Source organism: Mirounga angustirostris, unplaced genomic scaffold (genome assembly GCF_029215605.1).
Source record: "Mirounga angustirostris isolate CCGP_5_RB_7025 unplaced genomic scaffold, mMirAng1.0.hap1 SCAF_4, whole genome shotgun sequence".
Taxonomy (NCBI): domain Eukaryota; kingdom Metazoa; phylum Chordata; class Mammalia; order Carnivora; family Phocidae; genus Mirounga; species Mirounga angustirostris.
Window position 1 is genome coordinate 188145535 of NW_026991712.1, and position 21517 is coordinate 188167051.

Below are 21517 nucleotides of genomic sequence, written 5' to 3' on the forward strand. Positions count from 1 at the left end.
TTCTAGGTGGCAGAGCCAGGGCCAGAATAGATGCCGGCCATGCCCATCGGTCTCCCCCTCTGCCGTGGGCCCCGGTCCCTGTCTGGGGGCACCCGGGGGCCAGTGCTGTGGGGGGCTCCTCTGGGTGTGGCCACACACGTGGGCTCTGGATCTAGATCTTCTTGGGGTCCGGAATCGATTTCTTACCGTTTGTCCGTTCGTGTTGATGCTTGGTTCATCTCACTATTGGCAATAAAGTTTCTGATTTCAGAGAAATAGGAGTCTTCTTTCTCGTCTAAAAGTGCATGGTTGTCTGACTCAGAGGTGGGGGAGGAGGCACTGGTCCCCAGGTGGTTCGTGAGGACCCCGGAGTGCTGGCTCACTGTGGGGAGAGGGGAGCATCAGAGGAGGGGCATCCCTCAGCTGAGCCCTGCCCTTTCCCTCCCTCCCCTCCCCTCCCCTGTCTTCCCCTCCCCTCTACTCTCCTCCCCTCCCCTCCCCTCTCCTCCCCTCCCCTCCCGTCTTACCCCTCCCGTCTTCCCTCCTCTCCCCATCTTCTCCATCCCCTCTCTCCTCCCCTCCCCATCTTCCCCTGCCCTCTCCTCCCTATCTTCCCTCCCCTCCCCATCTTCCCCTCCCTCCCCTCCCCTCCCCATCTTCCCCTGCCCTCTCCTCCCTATCTTCCCTCCCCTCCCCATCTTCCCCTCCCTCCCCTCCCCTCCCCATCTTCCCCTTCCTCCCCTCCCCATCTTCCCCTCCCTCCCCTCCCCATCTTCCCCTCCCTCCCCTCCCCTCCCCATCTTCCCCTCCCTCCCCTCCCCATCTTCCCCTCCCTCCCCTCCCCATCTTCCCCTCCCTCCCCTCCCCATCTTCCCCTCCCTCCCCTCCCCATCTTCCCCTCCCCTCCCCATCTTCCCCTCCCTCCCCTCCCCATCTTCCCCTCCCTCCCCTCCCCTCCCCATCTTCCCCTCCCCTCCCCATCTTCCCCTCCCTCCCCTCCCCTCCCCATCTTCCCCTCCCCTCCCCTCCCCATCTTCCCCTCCCCTCCCCATCTTCCCCTCCCTCCCCTCCCCTCCCCATCTTCCCCTCCCTCCCCATCTTCCTCTCCCCTCCCCCCCCTTCCACCTGCCATCTCTTCCTGTGGCTCCCATCTTTCGAACCCTCCCCTCCACGCTCTCGCACTCAGCGTAGCCGCGGCCGCACCTGGAGCGTGCTCGTGCTCGTGCTTCTTGAGGTGCCGGTCCAGGTTGGTCTGCTGCCCGAAGCAGCGGTTACACAGGTGGCACCTGAAGGGCTTCTCCTTGTTGTGGATGTTCCGTACGTGCCGCTGGAGGTTGGAGGAGATGCTGAAGGACCGGTCGCAGTACTTACACCTGCAAGACACACGCGTCTCAGAGGAGCCTGGACCCCGCCCCGTGCGCGGCCTCAGCCCCCACCCCCCGCCTGGCGGAGACCCCGGTGCCCCCGTTTCCCGGGGCGCTGTTGCAGGGCGGGCAGGCTGTGCTACAAAGGCCCGCGGCCCGAGGAAGAAGCTGTCCTCTGCCTACTGACAGGAGGGAGGCGGGCGGAGTTGGGATGCGCCGCGGGCTGCTGCAGGGGACCCTCTGGGCCCGTGCCCCTGGGCGAGCAGCGCCCAGTCTCCCGCCTCCGCGTCAGGGTCCTGCTCGGAGGCTCTGTCCGAGGGCGCATGCTCCCAGTGGCCTCAAGGGGGCGGCCGTGCACCGTGGAAAGACCCTCCCGCGGTTTCCCCGAAGAAGGAGACCCGCTCCCTGGCCTAGAGACCCCCACCCTGCATGCAGGCAGCTGGCCTGGACCTGGCCGCCTTTCAGTGGGTCCTCGGGCCTCAGCTTGCCAATTCATGAATGGGGGAGCTCGGGGCCTGCCCCAGGCCCTCTTCAGCATCTGTAACTTCCCGGAAGGTGAGGTAGGGGCTCCCCGGTCTCGCTGCCTGTCAGGCCACCGCTGTTCTAGGGACCACACATGACCACAGCCTTCGGGCGAGGGCACTGCCGGCCCCACGTGATCCCTTGATTTCTATGCTCCTGTGCAGAAGGTGACCGCCAGCCCGGCCATGCGCTCGGGAAAATCCGAACAAGAAGCTCTTCCTCCAGACGCTTCAGTCGTGTCCACCTGAACATCTGTGACGGGAGTGGTGCCCCGTTGGGTGTGGGGCCTTGTGGGGGTGCAGCCTTCTCGACCCTGCTCACAGCCCCGAGGGCAGGAAAGGGAGGGTTATCCTCCCAGTTCGGGGAAATACCCACACCAAGTAGCCAGGAGCGGAGAGCGTGCACGAGCCTGGAGCTGGAGAGACGGGTGGCCCAGGGAGCCGCCTGCACAAGTCTGTAGACCCCTGAGCGGCCTTGCCGGGCGCCGGCCCCTCCTGGTGGCAGAAGTCCAAGCCCAGGCCATATGGCTTCCTGGAGTGGCTCCCGCGGCTCTGAGCGCGGGCCTCAGCTGTGTCCAGGAGCACACATGCGTGTGCTGATGAGCACGCGTGCACACACGTGTTGTGCGTGTGCGTCTGGGCTCCAGCACCCCTCGGGGCTGCTCCGCTGGGCGTCAGAGGCACATGAGCCCAGGAAACACCGTCCACGTGCTCATTTATTTTCCATGTTTGGAAGCAAACAGCTCCTGCGACAGGACGGGGGCAGGCAGGCGGAGTCCTGGCCCACTGAGTCTCCCTCAGGAGCCGGTCTACGCAGCAGGCCCCCGAAGGGCGCACGCGTGGGGGTGCATGCTCTTCCAGAGGGGTGCAGCTTGGAAGGTGCCAGGGACCCGTCCTGAGTCTGGCGGCCAGGCATTCCCGCAGGAGGGCCCCCCGACCCCAATCGCTCCAGCACAGGATGCAGGCACTGGGTCTGGAGCTGCGCCTGAGGACGGTGCGGGGCTGGGCCAGCAGGGCTGTGTGAGGCGGGCCTTCGCTCCTGCCCTGTGACAGCTGCGCGGCCAGTCTGGGCGGTCACAGTGCACCCTGGGGTCCCCGAGGCAGGAAGCATTAGGCTCCCACCAGCCTCTGAGCCTCCGGGGCTGTTAGCGCTGTGCCAGGAGCTGAGGTTTCTCTGCCCTGAAGGGCAGCTTTGTGAACCTGTCCGGGGAAGCCCGCGTCCTGCCTCATTCCACCCGGGGGCCTGATGATGGGCCCACAGAGAACAGGGAGGGCGGCCGCTACAGGGGCTTCCGGGTTTCCCACGGTACGATTCTAGAGCTTTTCTCATTCAGTTTCTGGAGCTTCTCGGCCGAGGCCTCGCTGACTCTGGCTTCCTCCACGGTCGGTGGGCGAAGAGCCGTCTGAGATCTTCTCCCGAACGGCTTGGGCCACCGTCCCTGGCCTCCTCTGAGCGACCCTCTGCCTTCCCTGCCGGTGGGCCTGGGTCCACCTGTGCTCGGCCCCACCCGGCTAAGCTGCTTCCAGGCCCCTGGGGCCTGGCGCTTTGGTCACAGCCTCTCTTCCCACGTCTCCTGCCGTTCACAGGCCCCGACGAGGACCCATTGTCCTGGAAGGCCTACAAAGGTGCCCTTGGCTATTTGTCTCGGCGTGCTCGGGGACGGAGGCCTGAGCCCTCCGCACGGCGGGGTCAGCTGTGCTTGGCTACCCGGTGACCTGGTGCTCCCCCACACAAGGGTCCAGAAAGGAGGGTTTTTACGTCCCAGGATGCACCGTCTCATTCCGTCACAGACGAATCCTTGCCCCCCATGGTGCCAGGCTCCCAGACGACCGTCCTGCTCCTCACAGCAATCGCTCAGGAAGGACCAAGTGCAAGGCCAAGCTGGTCTGGGTGCTCGCCCCCTGACCCAGACGACGGGCCTCCCTGGGGCCTATCCGCACGTGGGCTCACACACACCCTCGCACAGCATCCCTTGCCGTGTTTCCTTGGAAAGTCAGGGACCCTTTGACGGGCTTCACCTAACACTGCCACATAGACTCCGAGCGGTGGCAGTTATGAGTAGAAGACGGGGTTGGACAGGATTGTTTCTTGCCACCAGAAATGCAGTTCTCTTTCCAACCTCCATGGGGCTGGAGAGGGGGCAGGGGGGAGCTGCACGCTCGATTTGCTCACAGAGAGGGGCCCTCTCCTGGTTTTAATCTGGATAAATGGCCCAGACCGAGAAGCCCATTTGAGATTTAGGGGAGCAGTGAGCCCTGGGCTTTGGGGAGGCCAGAGGTCTCGGGGCAGTTGGCATTCATGTTGTAACTATGCTGACAAGTGGCTAGTGACATTTATGGCCTCGCTGTGTAAAACGGCACGGCGTTGCACTCTCTGCAGCAAGGAATGACCGGCCGGCCCCGGCAGCGTGCAGCCGAGGGCCTTGAGAGGACCTTGCAGTGACCGCAGCGCCCCCTCCCCCCCAGGGAAGCCAGCACGGGGTGGGGGAGGGCGCAGTGTCCTCCCCGGGACCCAGCCGGGCCACACCAGCTGTCCCAGGGAGAAACGCTCCTGGTAACTGTCAATGCAGGGGAACGGAAGGCAAGAGGAGAGTTCTGAAATCCAGCCCTGAAAAACAGAACTAGAAAAGCAAGGGGACAGGTTTGGGCCACCTGAGGCAATAGGAACAGGGCCTCGCTCACGGGGAGGAAACGAGCTGAAGATGGAGAGTCGTGTGTCCCCAAAGCCAGAACCTCACATCCCGCCAGGAGCACGCAGGCCAGCCCTCGAAGGTGCGTGCCCGGGGCAGTGTCCCGAGGGACCCCAGGCGTGGCCGCCAGGAAGGAGGCAAGAAGCAGCCCCTCCTTCCTGAGTCCAGCTTTCTGTCTGTCCAGCCCCAATTGTAACAAGCCCTACCGGCCACAGCTTTAGGGAATGAGAGTGTGTTTAACTGCACCTTGTCTCCCAGCCTGAGGCCAAGCTCTCTAAGCCTGGAGAAGACATTAGCTGAGGACACCCGGCCCAGCAGGAAGGTTGACCTTCCCTCCAGGAAACACACCGTCGGTCACACGAAAGGGTCTTTCTTTCCTGGAGTCAGGGCTTTGGAACCCATTCTGAGCGATTTTAGGTAATCTCAGGCAGAGACAGAAAAGGAAGAGTGTCCCGCGTTGTCTAGTCTGTCTGTCACTCTGCAGCCTGGGACAAGCCCGGCCTCCTCTGGCTCGCAAGGGGACTCGGGCGGGCACACAGCGCTGCACACGTGGGGCCGGCCCCGAGCCGAGCTCAGCTTACGGGGCCAGGCAACGGGTGCGTTGAATCGGCCTCGCTGGGGGTGGGGGTCCTTCTCCTTTGGTGGGGCCTATCCCCTGGACGGTAGGTTTCTGTGGGTGGACGGACGGATGGATGGACTTTCCTCTTCCAATTTAAATTCTTCCAGTGACCCAGGTGAGCCCAGACACCCCCTCCCCGTGATGGCAAAAGGAGTCACACGCATCACACTCCCCATCTCAGGGCTGCCTTGAGCCAGATGAAGTCAGGATTTGCAATGCAAACTTTCAAAGCAATTACTGTTACACAAGTCGAAACTTGCAGATTGGAGAGAGCAAAAGAAATCAATGGTAATTAAATTCTTCTGTAAACACAGCCCGACCCTCTGGGGGCTCCTGTGAGCAACACTGTCCAGAAGGCGGCTCTCATTTCAGGGAGGAAGCCAGACCAAGTCATTCCTTCCTTTGTGAGCCTTTGTGGAATCGTAAGCCACTTCTGGGGGGCGGGGGGTGGGGGCCTGTGTGTCGGGGACAGGCGGGGGGTACCCAGCTCAGTAGATGTGCTGTCACTCATCTGCCCAGGATGCGGCCCGGTGGCGGTCGATGCCTGTTACACCTCAGGGTGGGGCACGGGGACCACAACTCTGGCGGGCACCCCACGTGGCTGCCCTTCCCAGGGACGGGGAAGCCCACCGAGTCTCTGGAGCCACGGGGGTACTCTGAGCTCTGTGTGGCCAGAGTGTAGGAATCTCATGCTGCCAACTTAAAGCCATGCCAAACTCCTTATTCCCAGCGGCTGCCGTTCACCAGACACACCCCGGAATGAGGTCTTGGCGTCTAAACCAGCGTTTTCCCTGATTTGCCTCATGGTCACCACCACCTGGGTCTCTCATTTAAAATGCCAACTCTCAGGGCCCTCCTTGGGTGGGGTCCCCGAACCGGGGATGTCACCCCAGCCCTTCTCCTGCCCGAAAAAGGCCCCAGGGACCAAGGAGCAGGATCTACCTCTCCCAGGGGCAGAACGGTCTGCTGGACGCGGACGCTGACCCTGGGCAAGTCATGGGGTCTAAGCCTCTGACCCTGCATCTTTGAAACGGGGATGATGCCCCCACTTGTGAACAGGAAAGGTGATGGCTCCCACATGGACTTGCTGTGTGGCTGCATCTCTGCAGGCAGAAGCCCAGCACTGAGGGGACAGGAGGAGAGGAGGCACATGGCTTCCATCCAGGGCTGGCAAGCGAATCCCTTAGGACACTCCAAGCCCAGGCTGGGACCCGAATTCGCACGGAGCTCCTTTCCCACTGCCTGCCCTGCCTCAGGCACCCACCCTGGCCCACCAGCCGCTCTCTGGGAGTTGAGCTGGGAGGGGGTGGAGCGAGACTTCTCCAACAGACCCCCCGGGGCCCCGACTTTGGCCAGCGTCGCTCTCAACTCCCTGCCCCAGGCAAGAACGGCCGGTGGGAGAGCGGCACCCAGGCACCCCACTCGGAGTCTTCAGGAAGCCCGCTTGGGCACCTCCTGCCGAATCTTTATAACCCCCGGGGCCCAGGATGGCTGTGGGGTCAGGAGGGGGTCCCAGGGAGCCACCTGACACAAGGATGCTGGCTCCCACCCCCACCCTTCCCATCTCACCGAAGCCTCCCCCCCCCCCAAATAGGGGGCTCCTACCTGTATGGCTGCTCCCCGGTGTGCGTCCTCAGGTGTCTCGTGAGGTTTGCTGATCGGGGGAAGATCTTGCCACAGTACCTGGGGTGGAGGGGCAGGGGGACCGTGAGGCAGTCGCCCCCCTGTAGGCTCAGGTGCCCACATGCTTTCCTGGCGTGGTTCCTCCACCTCGGGGTCTAGGCCCGAGCCCCACACCTGGGGGGCAGGTGGGCTCGGCCCACTGTGGCTTGCCTCGGCTGTGCCCTTCCCCGAGCAGCCTGAGGGCGGCCGAGCTGCTCGCACCGCTTAGGACAGGCTCACGGGCTGGGGACGGACACGGCGCGTGTCTCTCCCCAACACCGGGCTTTGCACCTGACTCCGAGGGTCTCGGTTAAATGCCGACCAGCCCCCCTCGACTTTGGACCCTCTGGGTTCTGACCGGCTAGGCTAAGGCTGCGTTTCCTTGTGCTCATGGAAACAGCCTGCTGGCGCGGGGGACGTCCAGCACGCCCTCCCCACACACACAGGGCCAGCGAATGACCGCCACCCGTGAATGGACCACTGCCTGCCTCTACACTGTGCTGTGTCTGGATGGTTTGTCCAGGAAGCCCAGGCTCACAGCCACAGCGTGGCACCTGTGGCCCCCTGGCCAGGACCACCCGCCAGCAGCCCCCTGCAGGCCCCGCCTCACCTGCAAGTGTAGCGCTCCTTGCCCTTCCTGAGGATGGGGTCCGAGAGCGTGGGGGGCGGGGACCGGAAGTTGAAGGGGTGGTGGGGGAGGGGCTGCAGGGAGCTGCCCGAGTCTGCCTTCATGGCCGCGAAGCTCTCCAGCTTGTCCGTCATGGTCTCGATGGCTGACATCTGCCGGCAGGACAGTGGGCGAGATGGTGGGCTCCCCTGAGGAGGCTGGCCTCATCCCCCCCGGGCACCCGAGGGTCCCCCGGGACCGGGCACGTCCCCCGCTGGGCCAGGAGCAGAAGCTCGTGCAGGCCTCAGGCTGTGGGTGCAACCAGCCATCTCCTGGGCTTCTCGGCCACCCGGTGGATACTCACACATTCTGCGGGCCCTGCTCCCCGGAATCCCCGTGTCAGCCCAGGGCCCAGGCTGGGGGAGCCGGAGCCAACCTTCGCCAGCCTGCCTCTCTGCCTGTCGGGGGGCAGGTGAGGTGGGAGGCAGGCTCCGGGCTCACGGTGACACGTCCCCTGATCTGGGAACCCCCCAGCACCGCCCTGCTGGCCTGATCCTGGCCAGCACCCTGGGAGGGCTGGCTCCATTTAAAGACAGAATCACATCCCGCTCTCCTCTTCTCCTCTCTCTGTCTGTCTCTCTGTCTTTCTCCCTCTCTCGAAATAAGACAGCTCCCTGCCTCCCGGTTAAAAGCGGCCACGGGTCTGGGCAGTGCCGTCTGGTGGCAACGGGTCATGATTGCAGGCAAAGTTCTCCGGGAGTCCAACAGCCTAGTGCCAGATGCTCTAACGGAACCTCCAGAGGACGAAGCCCATGTGACGCAGCACGGGAAATGGTGACGTGGACCAGAGGACGCACCTCTCCAGGCCTTGAGGTACCAGGGGCTTGCTTGGGGAGGATTCGGGAGTGCAGCACGGCCATTTCCACGCAGTGGGCAGAGTTGTGATCGGAGCCCCAGATGGCGCCTGTCCCCGAGGGCTTGGGTTTGGAGACAGGACAGGACAGGGGGTTGCTGTTCAGCTCTCCATCCCCCCGGGAATGCCTGTGCGGTCCTCAGAGGCACGATGCTGCCCGCGTGCGTTGCCTGCCCTGTCCCCGCTGATGGGCAAATGGGAGCTGCCTTGCCCCTCGGCTGCAGCCCCTCCACGGCCGGGACGATGGGGACCCAGGTGCAAAGACTGCTGCCCACCTGGCTCTGCGTCTCAGTTTTAGCTGCAGCCTTGAAAGTTTCTGGAACTCTCCACACAGAGACTCCCTGGAGCTCCAGAGGTGGTGAGGGGCTGAGGCCGCCCTGCACCGCAGGGCTGCGCACACGCGTGTCAGGCCTCCCAAACCAAAGGCCCTGGCAAAGTCCCGCCTGGCACCTGACCACCGCAGCCTGATGTCCTCACTAGGAGTGACCCCGTACTTTGTAGAGGCCATCAGTCATCGCGCCTAAGTGGTGGCCTGACCTCAGACCACTTCATTAGGTGACCTCCTAGTCCTCCTCCCCTCCCCCTGCCCCGCGCTCTGGCCTATGGGCAGGCATGGGGGTGCCAGGGCTCAAGGGGGGAGCAGGCAGGAGGGACAATGGGCCGCCGGCCCCCTGCCAGGCCTCCTCTCCTCAGGCCTGGGCGGGTCTCCCTGAGGCCGGTCTGCAGGTCTGGCCTGTCCGGCCTGCTCCGCCTGATCAGATGTTCCCGGCTGAGCTCCCGCACAAACACAAACACAGGATGCGCCTGGCGGGCTTGTCGGCTTTTTCCAGCCCGACCCAAGGAAAATCGGGGGAAGTTATTAAGCTAAGCCCATGGCCCCAGCGAAACAATGGGAGGCGCTAAGTTTAGCTGTGAACCCAGGCAGGGGGCAGGTTTCACAAACTGGGGGTGTGTGTCCAAGGTGGGAAACACCGAGAAACAGAACAATGCCCCAGTCTGGAGTCTGGTTCAGGCCATCCCACAGTTCAGCTCCCAGGACCCCCAAGTGGGGTGGGGGAGGCTGTGGCTCAGGGGAGGAGGCTGGGCCCCAAGGAGGGAGCAAGGTGGGCCCTCGGGCAGGAGTTGGGGAGCCTCTGCCCAGCGCTGCTGCTCATCCCCGCGTCTGCGACGTCTCTGTGCCTATGCCCTGGGGGGACAAGGCCGGGCGGTGGACGGGGTGCCTGCAGGCGGGGTGTGTGGCCACTGCCCAGACTTGGGGGTTCTCTTTCTCAGACCCCCAACCTTAGTCTTGGCGGACAGCCCTGACCCCCCACCCCTGCAGTCGTGGGGGAGGGGGCCCCTCCTGCCCACCACCTCCTGGGAACCTCTGTCCTTGGGGCCAGTCCGTCTGCTTCTGTCTTGTTCCCCATCCCCCGTGCCCCTCATGCCCCCCTGCTCAGACCCCTGCCTCCTGGTCGTACGTAGGTATCCTGCTCACACCCATGCCTCCCGTATCTGGCCCCTACATTCCAAATTCTTGGACTCCCTGCATCCGAGCTTTGGCCCACTGCCTTGTTGATGCTCACTGCCCCTCCGAGAGCCTGAGCCATGGGCTGGTGAGCCCTCCCATGGTCTGGGGTCTTTGGCCACCTCCGAGGGACCCACAGAGCACTACCCTCCTTCCTCACACGTCCTGGCCCTTCTCACCCTCTTCGGCCTCGCAGTGACCCATAGGGCTACAGGGAGAGAAGCCCCCTGGGCATCTGATGGGCAGGGAAGCTGAGGCCTTCCTGTGATGGATGCTCAGGGCCTGCCCCCTGCACAGACCTGCCCGCCTGGGCAGGCTGGCTGGAGGGTCCCAGAATGGGAGTCCCAAGGCATGCCCTCCCAGGTGGCTTGGCCCCCCATGGGTCTTACCTGGGGGTGGAAGAGCAGCGGGGACGGCCGCAGGTACTTCTCCTTCAGGACTCCCACGGGGTCTGTCACCTTCCGCTTCTCTACCCTGCTGGACAACAACATAGAGGGTTACGTACCTCACTGAGCTGCCTGGGGCTGCTCAGGGACCATGCCCACCTGTGCCTCCCCAGTCACGAGGTGGGGACCCCTGCTTCTGGCCCCCGATTACTGTGTCTCACCTGACAGTGGGGGGGGGGGTGTCGTGACGGAGCTCACCTCCACGGCCCCTGCCACCTGCCTGAATGCTCACTCCACATCCTCCAGGTGCTCCCCAGACTCTCCCAACCACCCCAGCCGTCATTCCGGGGGGTCCCCGGGGCCTCCCTATGGCTGCCAGGTAGGGTCTACCTAAACACTCGCAATGGCTGCTGGAGAGGACAATTCTAGAATATTTTCCAAATGCTGCTGACAACTCTGTTCCTCACAGAGCAAGTGGAGAAAGTGGCCGGGGCGGGTCCTGAGATCCCTCCGCCCTCCGTCTCCCAGCAACGCCAGCCTCAGTCTCCTTGTGGCCACAGAGGTTCCCAAAGCGCTGTCTGGGGAAACCCGCCGCTTCTCCGCACGCAGACGCGTCCCCTCTGAGCACACCCTGCACCAGCCGCTCCCGTTTGGTCCACGTGAGGTCCTCACTCTAATGCACAGCTGCCCACTGGGGCTTGGCTGGGACAGCGACCAGGGCAGGATTGGGGGGAACGGCGCAAGGAGAGGAGAGCATCCCCGCGGGGCCTGGGAACCCCGCCAGACTCCCAGCCTGGCCCAGGAGGGAGGGGATGAGGGGGAAGGTGCGAAGGGTCCCCTCTTGGAGAGGCAGTGTTGATTGTGTGGGGAGTTGGCTTGGAGGGCATCTTGCTCTGAAGGGCCTCTCCAGGGCCCCGTTCAAAGCTGGGCCGTGTGGGACTTGGCCTTTCAGCAAGACGAGCCTATAGCGGGGGTCCCCCACAGGAGGGGCATGTGAGGTCTGTGTCAGCTTGGCCCCTGAGCAACCAAGGCCAGCTGACCCCAGCGGACCACTGGTGGGCATATGTGCAGTGGCCCAGCCGATCGTGCAGGCCAGGGTGGCCAGCCTGGTGGCGTTAGGGGTCCTTGAACCTGGGGGATGGAGAATGGTGGCTTATGTGTGTGAAGGGGGAACAGGATCCAGGGGCTGGCCTGTGGGGATGGTGCGGGGTTTTCCTGGAGTCACCCAGGAGCGGAGGAGGGCCCTGACCCCTAGCCCCAGGGCCCAGCCTGTTTTTGAGCAGTTGTGGTCACCCACAGCTTTGCTTATTTATCTTGATGGGCTTGGGGGTGCAGGGAGATGGTGCACTCGAACATCTTGCTGGTGTCTATGGGCAAAGTGGGGGCCCAGGCATCCCCTCCCTCAGCCCATGGACCCTAGATCCAGTGGCCAGAGCCGGGGACACTCTGGGTCTCAGAAGACCCCTGAGAGGACGTGCCCTTCTTGGCCCCACCATCTGTTCTTCCAGCTTCCAGAAAAAGGCTCCTGGCTCTGAACCAGGTGAGAGGGGGCAGAGGGGCAGAATGAGGGCCTGGGGAGAGGGCAGGGAGGTCAGGGACAGAGCAGCAGGAAGTTAATTGAGAACCTGCTGCATCCAGCTCTGCAGCCTGAGCGAAAGGTCCTGTGTCTCGGCCTCCGGTCACTGTCCCGAGTCGTCTGCACAAGGGCTGCGCGTCCCGTGGGGCACTCTGGGCCTCGCCTGGGGCCCTGGAGAATCTCATTTAATGGTCAGGCACTCTCTAGGCCTTTTGACTGCCACGTTTGCCCCAGAAAGCTAAGGAGCGCCTTTGGCAGGTGAAAGTCATGGCTCCTCCTCGAACCTCTGCTCAACTCCCTCAAACTGTCTATGGATGGCGTGTTCTGAAAGAAACACCTAGAGGGCCATGTTCCCCATCTCCCCTGATGATGATGTCAGGCCCTGGCGGGAAACAGGACCGGCTGTGGACACAGGCGGCCAGGGCCATGGGGGCTGAGTGCAGAGGGTAGGACCTGCGACTGGCCTGACCTCCCCCCGCCGGGCCACTGTCTTGCTGGGATCATTCTGTCCCACGTGCACCTTCAGCGGACCTGGGCTCCTCACCCGCACACCCGCCACCTGGCTGCAGCTGGCCCCTTGGGGAACGCAGGCCGCATGCTCCCGTGCTCCCTGGACACTGGGTGCACACGCGCGTGTGTCTGCACGCGGGCCTCTGTCCCACACGGGCATGGCCTGAGCCCTGCAGCCGTGCCCCGGGCACGGCCCCTGCACCTCCAGGCCTCCCTCCCAAAGCCCATCATGAGCACAGCCCTCTGTCCTCAAGGCTCAGCTGGCCCAGCCAGCCCAGAACCCACAGGATGCGTGTGAGGGGGCTCGGATCCCTCCCACCTAATAAACCCACCCGATTCAAAACCCAGAGACTGGGGAGGGGGATTAAATTTTGCCCCCCCTCCCAGGAGGGCTATCAGAGGGGTGGGTGCTGATTGTTTGCAAACCCTCTGGAGCTTCCTCCTCCTCCTCCCCCTAACCGCCCCCCACTCCCGAGACCAGCGGCTCCTTCTCTGCTCTTCCCTGGGCCACCAGAACCCCCCGCTGTGGCTCCAGGGGGGAGGTGGGGGCCACCAGGGCGGCCTCGGGGAAGTGCAGGTGCTGGGACCGGAGGACAGTTTTGCAGGACGCAGAGTTTGGTCCAGAGAAGACGGCTGGAGACAGTGGGGGGCCCGCGTGGGGTCTGAGGGGAGGCTGGGGGTCCCAGCGGCTGTCAGCCCTGCTGCCCAGCCGGTCGAGGCCCCTTTGGGAGAGCAGGTGAAGGTGGGGCGTGTTAATACCTGTAGATGGGGTCCATGAAGAAGGGTGAAGGCTTGGCGTAGTGCAGGGCCGGCTGCTGGGGCAGCTGCGCTGGACATGCCTTGGGCAGCCCCTCCCCGGCCCCCAGCTTGCGCTCCCCGTAGATGTGGTTCTTGCGGGGCTCCCGCCCCCCTCCGTTCTGGCTGGCTCGGACGCGGCTGCCAATGCTCAGGTCCAGCGGCTGCTCCTCACCGGACGCCGGGGCCGGGGGTGCCTTGGGCATGGGCAGCATGGGCTTGGCCTCTTTTGGTTTGGTGGTGAGGTCGAAGGGGGACTCGGCGCTGGGGCCGCCCCCCTTGAGGGCGTCCCGGGGGGACCTTGGCTCGGCCTTGACCAGCAAGTTGTGGGCGAGGGAGCGGTCCGCGAAGGGGCAGAGGGCCGGGGGGAAGTTGGGCAGGAACTGGAAGGGGAAGACGGAGTGGTAGGGCAGCGAGCCCAGCTTCTTCTCCTGCATGCCCACGAGGCCGGGGCCGAAGTACTTCTCGGCGATGGAGGCGATGGCCTTGATGGAGTCGCCCGCGGCGCCCGGGGCCGTCAGCAGCTGCTCGTCGGGCGGCGGGAAGAAGGCGTGTGGCGGGAAGAAGACTGGCACCTCACCCGCGCCGTCCGGGGCCCCCGGGGGCGCTGCGCCGCCGCCCCCACACTCGGGCTTGCCCTCCGCTGCCTTGCTCTTGTCCTTGGCCTTGTCCCGGTCGCTGTCCGCGTCGCTGTCCAGGTCCGAGCCCGAGCCTGTGGTCGTGTCCAGGTCGGTCCCCGTCGTGGTGTTGACATCCTCGAAGTCACTGCCGTCTGACATGTCGCTGCCCCTCGTCTTGAGCTTCTCGGCGTAGGAGTCCCCCAGGCGACGCTCGAACGTGTCCTCAGGCCCCGTGGCGGCTGTGGCGCCCTGGCCACTGTTGCCCACGGCAGAGACGAGGGGCAGCGCCGGGTTCCCCAGGGGGCTGGGGAGCTTGGCGTCCTGGGTGTGGTTCAGGGGGCTCTTGAGCAGCGGCGTGGGAGGTAGCAAAGGTGGCCGGGGGTATAGGGATGGAGGGAAGAGGCCCGGGAAGCCCGGAGTGAGCGCAGGGAAGGCGGGGGGCGCTGCCGAGAAGGGCAGGCTGCCCGGGTGCGGCCTGGACGGGAAGTACTCGTTGAAGCCCAGGCTGGCGTGGTTGAGGTTGGGGGGGGGCTTCGCCTTGTCCATCATGGGGCTGGGGGTCAAGGGCAAGCCCGGGGCGAAGATGCCGCCCGGCGTGTAATGGTTCTTGCCCTCACAGAAACGTCGGTGCTTGTTGAGGGAGGAGGTAGTGCTGAACATCTGCCCGCAGTCCTTGCACTTGATCTGCGTGCGGCAGTCGGCGTGCATCCTCTTGTGCCGGCACAGGTTGGAGAACTGCGTGTAGGATTTGTGGCAGACCTCACCTAAAACATCAGCAGAAAGCAAACACAAACACAATATGAAATTACCAGGAAACCCTACGGCTGCGGGGGAGGGAGGCTGGGCCCTGCGATCCGGAGCCGTCCCTGCTTGTGTATGTGCGCACACGTGTGTATATGTGCGTGCACACACGTCACACCATATGTGTGCATGCCGGCACGCACATGTGTGTAGGCATGCACAAGTATGTGCCTGCATGCATGCTTGCATGTGTGTACATGTACCCGCGGGCACGTGTGTGTAGGCGTGCACATGTATGTGCCTGCATGCATGCTTGCACGCGTCTACATGTACCTATGGGCACGTGTGTGAGAGTGTGCCCATGTATGTGTCTGCACGCATGCTTGCACACGTGTACATGTACCTGCGGGCATGTGTGAGTGTGCACATGTATGTGCATGCATGCTTGCACGTGTGTACATGTACCTATGGGCATGTGTGTAGGCGCACACATGTATGTGCGTGCATGCATGCTTGCACGCGTGTACATGTACCTATGGGCACGTGTGTATTGTAGTTGTGCACACATTATGTGCCTACATGCATGCTTGCACGTCTGTACACACATGCACATGTACCTATGGGCATGTGTGTGAGTATGCACATGTATGTGTCTGCACGCATGCTTACACGCCTGTGTGTATATGTACCATGGGCATATGTATGTATGTGTGCCATGAGTATGCGTGCACATGCATGTCGTGTGTGCTGTCTGCATGCATGCATGTCCGCACGTGTGCTGCATGCGTGTGCACATACATGTCTGTGTGTGTGTGCATCCTACCCTGGGGCTGGCCTCCAGGGACCAGCAGGCTGGTGAGGACCACCTGCACCTTCCCACTTGGACAGATCTCAGGTTCCTCAACCTTCCCCGTTGGAGGCTGGGGTATGTCTGCTCTTTGTGCCATTCTCCCCGGGAGTGTTGGTGACATGGGGGCCCCGGTCTTCTGAAATCAGGGTGGATGAAGCCACGGCGTGCAGCCAAGCGTGCACTTGCTTAGGCTCCCCCAGAGCCTCCCGCCACTCCCTGTCCCCCTCAGTGGCGCTGTCTCAACGGGGAGAGAGGAAACAACAACCGCCAGATGAACTCTTCTGCTCTCTGTCCTGGGAGAGGGGCCTCGGGGTGACCGGCCCACTCGGGGGATTCTTAGGGAGTCTGGTCTGGGGAGCAGGGCTCCCGGTGGCGAGCGGTGGTCACCGTCTGGGCCTGGCTTGAAGCTGGGGGCGGGAGGGAAGGCAGGCAGGGCCGTGTGGAGAGGGGCTGGCTCCATGTTTAAGGGAAGTGAAGCCTCCCCAGATTGGGATGAAGAAGCAGAGCCAGGCTCAGGCTGATGGGCCCCGGCCTCTGCCCTTGACAGGAGGGGGCAGTGCAAGCCAGAGCCCAACGCCAGGACCCAGGAGCCCTGGGGACCCCACCTGGCCATTTCCCCCTTGGCCTGTGAGTTGAGTGTTGTCAGTGAATCACAAGCTTTTCTTTCTTGTTTTTTAACCAGAAAGGGAGGAACACACACACACACACACACACACACGTCTCTCGGCAGGACAATTTGCTTCCTAAATGCAGCCCGGTGGAAACAATGGATCCAGCCTGTTTCTTGTTCACCACAAATCCTGACTGCCTGGTGTCCCGCTATTCTCACCGGCGCTCTGGCCCCACATGACCGACTTCTTTCGGCACAGAATCTATTTATGTTAAGGGCCCTGCCTTCCTGTTGTCCGTATGGTGGGACGTTTGTTTTCAAGGCTAAGGGGGAAGAGCACGGCCTCAATCGGATCAAATCTGCCCTCTTTGGGAGGAGGCTGATCCAGAGGTGCCGAGCCACAGAGCCGGTCTATAAATACACTCAGGTCACCCACCTGGCCTCGGGGGAGCCGGGCCCTACCTCAGCTTGAGCCTCGCTGGCCAAACACGTGACCCCTCGCTGCACCCCTGGCCCAGATCCCCAGGGCCTGGTTTGTGCCTGCTGCCAACCTAGCTTAGGAACTGGACTTGACCAGGCCCTCCACCTGGGGCAGCTCCCAGGAGGGTCCCTGGGCCAGCACCATGCCTGGTTGTGGGGAGCCTGGGACCCTCCGCGCCCACCCCTCCGCTCACAGGATGGAGGGGTCTGGAAGAGATGCTGGGGCTACAGAGAGACCTCTGGGAGACGGAGGCCGTCAGAGAGGTGGTCCTGGGCCCGGAATGCCAGTGGCCAGCTGGCTCAGAGCCGGCAAAGGGAGGTGGCTGCCCGCAGGGGCCGAGGAAGGCCTGGGCAGCCCACGGCAGCCTGGACGCGAGAGTAGTGACTGGCAGAGGGTGCCCGCAGGCCCCGGTGGGATGCAGAGGGGCCCTGACCGCTCATAGCAGTTTCCCGTCCTTGTAGGGCAAGTGCGTGGATGTGCGCATGCACACACACACTCTAGGGAAGGTCCTTTTGTGGAGAATGCCCACCAGGAGACTGACCCCCTGTGTGCCCGGATACCGCCCTCCCGCGCACCCCAGCACACACCCCAGCTCCCTGGCACACGAGGCACCGCTGCGAAGGAACTCTGCCTCGGCCGGGTGCTCAGTGAGGGAAGGGCTCCGGGGCTTGCAGCCCGGTTTTAGTGCAGATCCGAGTGTGTTGCGCGTGCCCCCAGGTGGCTGCTGTCTGGGTGCACTGGAGACGGCGTCGCCGTGAGCCTGCACCCCTCCCAGCCACCCATCTTTCCTGTGAGGGGCGAGGATGTGTGCACCCTCCGCACTTGTTTGCAGAGCTGCTTTTCCGAGCCCAACACGGCCCTTTACCGTGGCCCAAAGCATGCTCGGCTGTGGCTTGCGGGACGTGCAAAATCACATTTCACTTTCTGAAATCTTTGCCACCCTATCTGAATGACATGCCCATGCAGGCCACCTGGCCACGCATAGGGTTTTCTCTTTAGCTTCACCCTTTAGCCAAAAGCCGAGACACCAGGCGGGCGTGCAGCATGGACAGGAGCTGGAGGGAGCACCCGGCAGGGCCGGGCTGCCCGGGCTCTGCTTGTCCACGCCAGGCTTCTGCGCGGGCCGTGGAAAGAGTGGGCTCAGACCCTGGCAGAGCGCGATGGTTCCTGGAACTTACATTATTAAATACGCTCCAAGGAGACTTCACAAAACTTTGTGTCTAGGTGCTCAGAAAGTAGCGACTTTTGAACCTCTGCACAATTTCCTGCTCCTAAGCTCACTTCAAAATTCCAAGCTGCTATTTCATGCCCCCACAGTGGGACCTCCTGGGACATGCATCTCTGGTCCCTGTTAAAGCCCCCCATCCCCGCCCCCACCCATCTCGCCACTTCCTGACACCTCCCAGAGGCAACAGGCCCTGCGGCACCACTGCTCCCGTCTCTCTCTAGAACCTGCCAGTGACTGGGGGCGGGGCACATGACCCATGAGACACTGGTGTCTGGGTCATCTCCAGCAGGGGACTGGAAGCTTGGGCTGGGGACAGCGGGCAGGAAGAGGGCATAGTCCATCCACGAAACAAAGGCCGGACCAGCCAGTCGGCGTGTGGCCCCAAGGGTCAGGGGTCCTGCCCCTGAACAGCACCGGGAAACTATCCCAAGCCCAGGCCCCAAGCACCCAGTTACTCCTCCCCCTGATGCCATGGGGCCCGAGGGGTTCTAGCCCCCCAGCCAGGCTCAGGGGCCACAAGCCCCACTCCACAGTGTGGGCCGGGGCTACAATCCCCACTCCATAGTGTGGCCATGAACACCCGGTCATTTAATGTCCATGAGCCTCAGTTTCCTTCTCTGTCAGGTGGAGACAGTGTGGCCCTTCCTTGGTTGGATTTTTGAAGTATGTTATGAGATAGTGTGTTTGGATGATGACTCCACACAATCCATGTGAACAACCTTGCACAATCTCCCGTGAGATGATGACTTGGCACAATTCATGGGATGAGTCAGCACGACCTCGTGTGGATGATGACCCCACATGACCTCATGTGGATAGTGACCCTCCACGACCTCGTGTGGATGGTGACCCTGCATGACCCGTGTGGATGTTGAGTCTACATGATCTCGTGTGGATGGTGAGTCTACATGACCTTGTGTGGATGATGATCCCATAGGATCTTGTGTGGATAATGAGTCTGCACAACCTCATGTGGATGATGGCCCTGCGTGACCTTGTGTGGATGATGATCCCGTAGGATCTCGTGTGGATAATGAGTCTGCACGACCTCGTGTGGATGATGGCCCTGCGTGACCTTGTGTGGATGATGACCCTGCATGACCTTGTGTGGATGATGAGTTTACACGACCTCGTGTGGATGGTGAGTCTACATGACCTTGTGTGGATAATGATCCTGTGGGATTTCATGTGTATGATGAGTGTGCACAATCTCATGTGGATGATGAGTCTGCACGACCTCGTGTGGATGGTGACCCTGCATGACCTCATGTGGATGATGATCCCGTAGGATCTTGTGTGGATAATGAGTCTGCACGACCTCATGTGGATGATGACCCCACACGACCTAGCGTGGATGATGACTCTGCATGACCTTGTGTGGATGATGATCCCGCACGACCTAGTGTGGATGATGACCCCACACAACCTAGTATGGATGATGACCCTGCATGACCTTGTATGGGTGATGACCCCGCATGATCTTGTGAGGATGATGACCCTGCATGACCTCGTGTGGATGATGACAGTGCAAATCACATGAAATGATGACTTAGTGCAATCTTGTATGACTAAGTCAGTGCACTGCTAGGTAGAGAAGAATCTTCTGTGGTTTCCAAACTCACTGAGAATAAGATTCATGCCCCTGCGCTGGCTCACATGGTACCCAAGACCTGGACCTGTGACCTCTGGCCACTCTTCTATTATTCCCCTCACTTACTCCCTCAAACATGCTGGCCTCAAGGCCTCTCTGCTCCCAGTCCCTGTCCCGAGCACCACCCCCTCCCCCCCCGTCCCGCAGGTACTCCCTTGGCTCACACCTGCCCTTCCTCCAGGTCTTTGCTAGAATGCCTCTCGTTTGACAAGCCGTCCTGGCTCCCACAGTATTTACAGGGCCAGGACCCACCTGGGCAGACCTGAGCACTTGGAGAGCCTCCTAACCCTGCGCCACCCCCTCTATCCTGATAGGCTGGTCCCATGTGCCTTTACTGCTCATACAGCTTAGCCTCTGTCTCCTGCACTGCATGTAAGCTCTGTGATGACAGGGGCATTTACACCTGGCCCCTGCTGCCCAGGTGGTGCAGGCTACACAGGCTGGGCTCCATAAAGGTGCTGTGGGGATGAGCAGAGCTCAGTGAGTGTCACTAGGATTTCTATGCCTCCCAGAGCTCAGGTTGGGGTGTGAGTACAGGGGAGAGTAGAGGGAACGGGGGTGGGGTGGGCTGCTGGCTCCTTCTGCAGGACCCAGGACTGCTGAAACGGTCCTTCCCTGCCTCCTACCACCCACCTCTGGCCACTGAAGGGGTAAGCAAGGGGGAGGAACCAAGCAGAGCAGGAGGGGAAAATGAGGCCACAGCAAGAGAGAGGTGGGTCACAAGATGAGCAGGTGCGGCAGAGCCAAGTGGTGAAGAGGTGGTACCAGGAGGGGGTCCGCGGCCTGGGCTTCACCTGGCAGAGGATTCTGAGCAAGCAGGGGTCCTGCGACTGCGAGAGCCCGGGGATTGCATGCCTTGGCCTGACCTCCGAGCAACCCCCCATGGAGGCCAGCGGGGAGGCCAGGCTGGGGGACCACTTACATATGAAAGGTTTGACGGTGCTGTGGATGTGCTTGTGCTGCTTGAGGCCCGAGGACGTGGCGAACGTCTTCCCGCAGTCGGGGCAGGCGTGAGCCCGGGCTCCTACGTGCTGGGAGCGGATGTGGCGCTGCAGGTTGCTGGGGTCGGTGAACACCTGGGGGGACAGATGCCATTGCTTGCTCCCCCGTTGGCCCAGTTCCGGCCGCTGGGTGGGGCCCTCAGTGCTGCTCTGGCCCTTGCACTGAGCCTGTCCGGGAGGGGTCTCTGTTGTGGGGGTGACCCCCGGAAGACCTCAGGGGAGCCACCGAGCCTCCCCCCAGACTCTGCGTCTCCGACAATCATTCCCGGGGGAGCTGCGGCTGGGATGCTTGAAGCGAGAGCTCAGAACGCATTTTCAGGCCCACGGGCTCTGACACACGGGCGGGGGCAGGATCCCACCGCGGAGAGGACAGCGTCTGCTCTCCCTGGCCTCCTCCCTAGCTGTGTGACCTGGCGCGCTTCCTTCTTCCCTGGCAAACTGAAGGACCCAAAGGGCTGCAGGCATCTTACTGGCTCCGCGCACTTCACCAGCACGTTCGCTGGGTGGGGGGGCGCGGGCGGGAGCGGCAGGTGCGTCTGCATGTTACCTTCACGCAGTTCTCACACTCGAAGCGCTTGCCATTGTCATGGGACATCTGGTGGCGGATGAGGTTGGACTTCCAGTTGAAGGCCTTGGGACACTGGTCACACTTGTACTCTCGCTCCTCTGTGTGCACAACCATGTGCTGCTCCAGGCTGCACGCGGACAGGGGGCGGGTCACTGGGGGCCTGCCTGCCTGCCCACTGCCCAGCGGCCCCCAGCCCCCCAGCCCCGCTCGGAGGTGAGAGTGCGTCTTGGCAGCGGGTCTGTCCACCTCCTCTCTGGACAGGTCAACAGGATGGAGGGGCAGAGACGCCCTCCCACAGCACATGGGGAGGAGGTGGTGCCTGCACAAAGCTCAGGCCCTCATCCAAGACCACTCTTCCCGGCAGCCAGAGGCAGGGCAGGACCCCAGCTCACAATGCCTGGCTGCTCGTCAAGATGATCTTAACCTTGAGGCTAACCTTGGGCCTCGGAAAAGGGGCGCAGAAGCTTCCGACATCGCCGTGAGCCCCAGAGAGGGGGCGAGGCGCAGGAAACCAAGGCCGCCCCTGGCCTCCCCGCCACGCACACACCAAGGAGGCGGGCTGGGGGTGAGCGGGTGGGTCTCCAACTGCGGCCTGATAAGGTGGGGAGAGCCCAGCTGCTGGGCAGGGGCGGCTGCAC

The 21517-nt window shown here is 62.8% G+C and overlaps 1 protein-coding gene across 5 annotated transcripts in view; it reads right to left on the reverse strand.

Moving 5' to 3' along the window:
• PRDM16 (PR/SET domain 16) overlaps positions 1–21517 on the reverse strand; it is a 311184-nt gene that overhangs the window by 11533 nt on the left and 278134 nt on the right. For 3 of the 5 annotated variants that reach the window (XM_064590066.1, XM_064590070.1, XM_064590069.1), the window contains exons 7-14: positions 20859–21006; positions 20233–20386; positions 13094–14513; positions 10252–10339; positions 7446–7615; positions 6779–6856; positions 1183–1352; positions 187–361 (exon numbers count right to left, since the gene is read on the reverse strand). In XM_064590066.1, coding sequence (XP_064446136.1) covers positions 187–361; positions 1183–1352; positions 6779–6856; positions 7446–7615; positions 10252–10339; positions 13094–14513; positions 20233–20386; positions 20859–21006 — 2403 coding nt within the window. The remainder of the gene's footprint in view (positions 1–186; positions 362–1182; positions 1353–6778; positions 6857–7445; positions 7616–10251; positions 10340–13093; positions 14514–20232; positions 20387–20858; positions 21007–21517) is intronic. The other 2 variants (XM_064590068.1, XM_064590067.1) reach the window with 1 other exon arrangement.